General features: G+C 37.0%; 1 protein-coding gene across 1 annotated transcript; it reads left to right on the top strand.

Moving 5' to 3' along the window:
- Positions 1-838: 838 nt before the first annotated feature.
- LOC133702418 (F-box protein At1g67340-like) lies at positions 839-2,889 on the top strand. The gene is made up of 3 exons (XM_062126770.1): positions 839-1,263; positions 1,442-1,604; positions 1,708-2,889. The coding sequence occupies exons 1-3, from the start codon at positions 980-982 to the stop codon at positions 2,470-2,472; spliced, it is 1,212 nt and encodes a 403-aa protein (XP_061982754.1). The 5' UTR covers positions 839-979; the 3' UTR covers positions 2,473-2,889.
- Positions 2,890-7,603: the final 4,714 nt, after the last annotated feature.

Raw genomic sequence — 7,603 nt, 5'->3', positions numbered from 1 at the left:
TGTCAGTATTTTTTATTTTAGGGTTTAAGGCGTTTTGTGGAATTTCAATTACAATGACCAAACTCACTCGACTTGGAGGAAAAAAAAAAAAACAAGTAACAAAGCAAAATTCGAATTATGTTTTCCTTCCTTTATGTTTGAAATTCTTTTAAAATACTAGTGTTTGGTCGCAATGGTCACAACACGAGATAGAAAAAAAGTTTAAAAACTCTAATTTAATATATTTTTAAGTAAAAAATAATTTAAAAAAACATATAAAAATAATCACTAGCAGACCCATTCCTTGATCGCAATAATTCTTTAAATTCTAAGCAGGTTTAATTGATATTTTATTGATCACAATATTAGGAGGAAATGCTCTTTATTTTCAATGTCTCAGTTTCTTTTTTTATCGAGAAAATAGCAGTCAAGTGCATCTCCAAACTTAAAAAAAAGAAATGTCAATATAATCAAAACTACCCCGTCGTATATGGTACATTCCAGCGAAGAAAGACACAGGGAGTGTCTTGCGGTGCCAAAATCTTGCTATGTCTAATTATTAGATAACACGAAGTCAAGTAAAACACAATTACCATCTTGTACGGCCATCCAACCACACTCACAGTCAATACGGTGGTAAATTTTGGAAACAGCACGAGTTTACTGTGGAGCTCTGTTTTTACTTTCTTCCCACGCATTTTACCATCCTTCCAGATGCATGGACCGTGGTCAACGATGTTTGACCAAGAAAACGACAACACTAGGGATAATACTGTAATTAACTCACAACCCTGCACAAACTCTCTGTTTAATTAAGTAAAATAATTAATCATTTTTTATTCAAACCAAATCGGTTTCTGTCGTTATTGTTGTTGTTGCTGCTGCTCCCTCCTTTGCTTCTGGTTCGCTTCCTTCCCTCTTTTTATATATATACTCTCATTTGTCCTCTCATCCCTCTCTTTATCTCTCAAAACCACAGAGACAAGAAAACTGAAGGGAAATGAGAACACGGAGAGGGCTTTCTTATCCTAGAGGAGCAGCAGTAAACGCTTGTGATACAGCAGCAGGGAAGAGGGCGGCAACAACAAGTTATAAGAGAGGAAGACCTGATTTCGCCGCCGGAGATTACCTGGTTTGCCGGAAAAAGAATCGATTAATCTCAATTCAAAAAACCGGAGAGACCGACTTGTTTGATTCTTTACCCGATGATCTTGTCATTTCTATTCTCTGCAAGCTTAGCTCTTCTGCTTCTTGCCCCTCCGATTTCATCAACGTTTTACTTACGTGCGTCTCTTGTCTTCTCTCTTCTCTATCTGGTTTCTTTTCCTATTTTTGGATATTTGTATTTGCTGGCTGTTACACTTGAGATTTGACCGGAAACAATTACGGTATTGTTATTGATTTTCGTGGGAGCGAAGAAAGGCGTTATTGCTAAATCATGTCGGTTAATTTTAAACTGCAGGTGCAAGAGACTAAATGGGTTGGGCCTTCATTCTCTAGTACTATCCAAAGCTTCGCCGAAAACATTTGCAGTCAAAGCCAAAAATTGGTCTGATTCTGCTCACCGTTTCCTCAAACTCTTCGCCGACGCTGGAAATGTTGAGGCTTGTTACACTCTTGGCATGGTAACTAATTACAGATAAATTGCTGACAATACGAGTCTCAAAACGCAGATGCATCCATTATTTATTATTTTAAAAGACATTAAATGAAGTTTTTGCTTGACAGATTCGGTTTTACTGTTTACAAAACCGAGGGAGTGGAGCTTCTCTGATGGCAAAGGCAGCGATTAGCTCATACGCGCCTGCACTTTATTCCCTTGCTGTTATACAATTCAATGGAAGCGGTGGCTCTAAAAGCGACAAGGACCTTCGAGCCGGCGTTGCGCTGTGTGCACGCGCTGCCTTTCTTGGCCACATCGACGCCCTACGCGAGCTAGGACACTGCCTGCAAGACGGTTATGGTGTCCGTCAAAACGTAACAGAAGGACGGCGTTTCCTCGTCCAAGCAAACGCGCGTGAACTCGCGGCTGTTTTATCGAAACATAATTCTGGGCTCCCAACACGCACTTGGTTCTCGTGGAACCCACACGCGCATCCTAACCATCGTCACCCTACTGGGAATGGACCTAGCGGGTGCCCTTTATTGAGTGACTTTGGGTGTAATGTTCCAGCTCCTGAGAGTCATCCAGCCAGTCGTTTTATGACGGAATGGTTTGCTATTCGGGGCCGGTCTTCGGGTTCTGGTCTCCGTTTGTGCTCTCATACCGGTTGTGGGCGTTCCGAGACGAGAAAGCATGAGTTTAGACGGTGTTCTGTTTGTGGAGCTGTTAATTATTGTTCACGCGCCTGTCAAGCACTTGACTGGAAGCTCAGGCATAAAGAGGGGTGCGCCCCTGTTGAGCGGTGGGTCGATGAGGATGGTGAGGGTGGTGCAGACGGGGATGACGGTGGCGTGGATGGTGACGACGCCGATGTCATGATTGAGAGCTAAAAATAAATCTAAAAATGGTTAACAGTGGAAAGGTTAGAGACTGACGGAAACGGCGGAAACTGTGCGTTTCAGCGGCCACAAAGAAAAGGAAGATAATGATTAATGAGGGTGCTTTAATCCTTACTCTGTTATAATTTTTAAGGTAAACCTAACTTTGGTTAATGTGGTCGCGTTGGATAGCGCACAAGAATTTTGTTTCCTCTTTGGTTTCTTGTGTATAGAGAGGGTATATCGGAGAAATCGAGGGCTACTTTTTCTTTTTTCTTTTTTCTTTTTTCTTTTTTGTACCAAGGAGGTCTTTTTTCCTTTATTTCTCTGCTACCCCCGCGCCCCGCCCCTCTTTTTTGTACTCTACTATAAATTTGGGGTCAGTAATTTAAAAATTCAAAATCCCGAAAGTTTTACCAGTCTTTATAATTGTTGTCTAAACTTCAGCAATTGTTCAGAAGAATATCTGATTATCTGTACAAATTTCACCCCATAGTTAGATATATTTGTTTTTAAAAATAAAAGAAAAATCTGAAAAAATATTTTAATATATTTCAATGGAAAATAGCTTTAAAAAGCATTATGTGAAAATAAAGAAAGATGACGTGTTACTCAGGTACATGTGTTTAGATGTTGCGCTTTGTCCACAATATTATCCTCTGCTAAAATAGGCAACTCAGAAATAATTCCCGCAACCTGAAAAGGCTGGCCAGTGTCAAGAACCGTACGCGAAACATGTAGGGGTGTGAGGTAGACATCTTTTTCCTTCTTGAAAGATAGATGAGAACAAAATTAGGTTACAGGGATGGGATGAGTAACCACTCTGCCACATGTTTGTATTAAATCTTTGTGCCTCAGAGTTGGGTATTCTCAAATAGCTTAAAATGGTAGAGAGAGTGAAATTTAAACTTCAGATTAACCATAGACGGGGGATCGAGTATTTTGTTATAACTGAGAGCATCAGCAGCAAGTTGTGTTTGAGGTGGATCGGATAATGGGCAAGCCAACAGCATAGAGAAGGATTGGAGGTGATTGATTATGCATTTTCTTTTTCTACTAATACTTTTTTTTTTTCTAGTTTTTTTTGGTGGTCGAAAAGGTTAAGCAACATCGAGACATTGACCAAGAAAGAATTATTATTTTTTTTTAAAAAAAAAAGGATAGAAAAGGAGAGGATTTGGAGTGGTGGGGAGGGTGTACGCATTTTGCAAGTGGAGGAAGTGGTTTGTATCCAAAGCGTTATATGCTCTAGTCACATACTAGAAAGAGAAATATAACAAATATTTTCAAAGAGAGAGGGCATCTCGTCGTGGGGGAGCACTCTTTCTTTTGCTTTTTAATCACCCATTAACTGGATACTTGTTCAAGTGTGGTCCAGGTCCAGGCCCAGCCCATTTAATGCCATTAGGTGGGATCTCCAGCTGTGGCCGAAAGCTATTTCCTATTCATAAGCAGGTGCTGCGGTGCGATGAGACAGATCCTGAGCGCAAGCAGTGAACATTTCATAGTGCGTTGACTCTATATATATATATTGTGCAGTGTATATTCTACTAGTTAATGAACTGCACAAGGTGGTAGAGTGGGGCTGGTGGCTGATCCAAACTCCGTACTGACCAGTAATGGGAGATGGAGGATTTAATTTTGGGATGCTTTTAATACTGTGATCTCACAAATATAAATTTCAAGTCACCTAACCTCGTTTGCATTAGGTGAGGCTAAGCGGTCAAAACCAAATGCCTCCTCTGTGTGAATTAGCCTTTCTGCAGTTGTGATGCGATGGGATTTTCCCCAGCCTAAGTGCTTTCTTGAATCCTCTGGCATCTCACCATCACAGCTCCCAAGCCCTTTCTTGAATCCTCTGGCATTTCACCATCACAGCTCCCAAGCCCACCTGCAATTGCCTTGCGCACCAGTAAATGGATGCCATTTTCTTTATATATATATATATATAAATACTTTATTTTTCTACTTCTAATCATAGCAGATGTATCGCTTGCATATGCACCACCTAATGTCCTTGAGTTTTTGAGTCTTTTCGTTGTGAGATAAGAGTGGGGTATCAGAACCTCTCTCTTCACCTGTATTTGACTAAATTCTGATTATGAGGGGAATTCAATAATGTTTTGACTTTTGAAATTATAATACATGCTAATATCTTCTCTCTTTTTTTGTTATAAACTTTAATTACGAGAGTTTCCTCGTCTGAGGATTCGAATCATTGCAGAAAATATGAAGTATATGTTCTTATCATTCTCAAAAAAAGTCGTTTTCGTCAGGTCGAGAGGAACATACAAGTTTTTATGTCTTTTTAACATTTCTGCTCATATGAAAGTTTATTGGTTTGATGTATGAAATAAAACGAACCATCCCTTTACCACACAATGAAATTAATTAATTTGTGATGTCCAAATTAAATTTTTAACTTATTTGATACAACTAAAGGAACTGTTCAATGTCAAAGTTTAGGTCTGACAGTGTGGCAAAGGTGGAAATTTAATCTGAAATGGATGAATTCCAACCCAATCTAAATAATTATGAATTTTTTGGATTCGGTGAATAATAGGTATGGTATAAATATTGTCAAATTCAACTCGAAACCGACCAAACCTAACTTGAAATATATATTAATATGATATGAATATATTTGTATAATATTTAGTTTTTTTAATACAATATAATATATAAACACCTTATTATTGACATAAAACACACATATATAAATAATATTTATCATTTAATACACGCATATGTGTGTGTAGCAACTATTTTACTTTTTTATTAATTAATAAATAATTTTATATAATGAATATTCATTAAATACTGAAAACTCAATGCAATAATTTATGAATATTTAAATTTTTTACTCTAAAAATAATAAATAAAGCATGAATATAAAAAATTTGACCGACAAGTATCCATAGTCATCCTAAGTGTGTTATTAATAAATAATAGGTCATCATTATCACCTTTTGTTTCTGAATTTGGTTAATTTATGGTCGCTGATTTTTTTTCATGGAACAATTTTATTGACGAGGGTTTGTAACTCAAGTCAGGATTTTTCTTCTTCTTCAAAACATGTAGTGATGCTTGAACCCTTTTTTTTTTTTTAATGTAATATAAAAGTCAGCTTGGGCCACGGTAAGAAAATGGGTCACCTATCTAATTTAACTATTATCCGTTTTCAATTATGTGAAATTTTCATTTATCAAGTCCAGGCCTAGGTGAGAAGTTAAATCGTGCTTAGAAGCCCAAAGGCAAATCCATTTTAAACTATAGAAACCTAAAACGTTGGGCTTTTCAGGATTTCAACTCACGATGAGTCAAGTTGGGCTCGAGATAGTTCTACTTGGTCTCATGAAGATATGAGACTGCATCTTCCAGCGGGTGGGGGCATCATTCAACATGAAGCTCCGCTCAGCTATGCAATACACAGGTCTTCTTGATCTAACCCTTATGGCGTCTGGGACTCCATCCCAGGCCTTGGTGTGTAATTTAATCACTGGTGTAATGCAATGGAATTGAATTATTTATTAATTTATTTTGTTTGGGTTCTTAAAATTAAACCTGCTAAATTCAAATTCAAATTTGTTACTCGTATTACTAAGCTTTTTTAAATGACTACTATATATATACTCGGAATTGCTTTAGGAACTGGGTTTGATCTCAACGTTATATTTTCAGGCCCGTTAAAGAAGAATCATTAATGTTTCCCGGAGCAGTTCTGGGAGCCGAAAGGCACTGCGCAATTCGTTTCATGGGCGTCGTGGTGATCCCTTTCTTTAATCAAACTCTCGGTTACAATGGCAGTAATGAAGCTTGCAAAGAAGCATGAATACCTAACAACAATGCCAAGCAATCAGAACATCATGGCCTATCCCACGCGGAAAACCCCTTTTAACAATCAGGCAAATGCCCCATTTCATATATAAGAGAAAAATCAAAGCAATTATAATGGTTATTTTGGTTACTCTCAAGGATCGCAAATACGAAGCCTCTCTGAAGTCTGAGACTTTAAAAAAAGAAAAGAAGAAAGGATCAGACACGGCAAAAAGCGGATTGCACACGTAAAAGGCGGGAATCCATGATGATGATCATGATGAGCCATGATGCATACACCCACCAAAAATCAAAGAGCTTCTCTTCCCTCGTCGTTGAGATGAGTACTACCCCCGCATCCCTTCCTCTTGGTTTAAAATTACCAGGGTCACGAGGATATTTTAGTACTTTTCATATTGATTTTTTTTTATTCAAGAAAATTATTGTTACATGCTTATTACGTGCCGATCAGGTGACGTCCACGATATTTGAATGCATGACTTTTTATCATGTCTTTTGAAGCTTCACCGTGTTTTATTTCTCATGGTATAACACGTGGTGATAGTATATGGTGGTTTGATTGTTGCTGGTGATTGTTTTTTTTTGGTCATATAAAGTGCACCATTATCTTTCAAGAATGATGTTATATATATATATATATATATATATATATATATATGACAAAGGATCTTCACTGGAGCATTAAACACAGTTTACCATTGATTGCTGTAATAAAATTGTATTTTTATCCCCTGGTGGGGGGAAAAAAGCGTTGAAGATGAGGTGCTTTAATCTTTTTTACTGACTCATGAAATCGTTACAAGATTGTCAAGGATATGTTTGTTTTTTTCAAATTTTTGGTAAAATAAAATCACACCTTCACCTTCAAGGTCAACAAAACTTAGAGTTGTTGATGAAGGGTATTTTTTTTTCCACTTTTCATAGGCTTTTAAACAATAATAATGATAAAAAAAAAATGATTTGTTGGCCAAGGATTTTTTTTGTTTTTCCTTTTTTTGTATAAAATTAAAATATATTATTGACCTTAGAAAAGAATAAAAAAAAATAAGGTTTTCTTTTAGAGGTACTTTTATACTTCCTCACGGGTTTTATTTTTTGTAATTATAAGGGTCATGGAGGGTGTTTTAGTATTTTTTATATTGACTTTTTTTATTTTTTTATTCAAGCAAGTTGTTGTTGCGTGCTTATTATGTGTTGATAAGTGGGTGCCGTCCACACTATTTGGATGGCTCGTGTGACGTAATTCAGTACCCAAACATGAATTTTTATCATATCTTTTAAAGCTCCACCACGTTTTCTTTCTCAT

Source organism: Populus nigra, chromosome 8, assembly GCF_951802175.1.
Source record: "Populus nigra chromosome 8, ddPopNigr1.1, whole genome shotgun sequence".
Taxonomy (NCBI): domain Eukaryota; kingdom Viridiplantae; phylum Streptophyta; class Magnoliopsida; order Malpighiales; family Salicaceae; genus Populus; species Populus nigra.
This window is presented reverse-complemented; position numbering and strand designations above follow the sequence as displayed.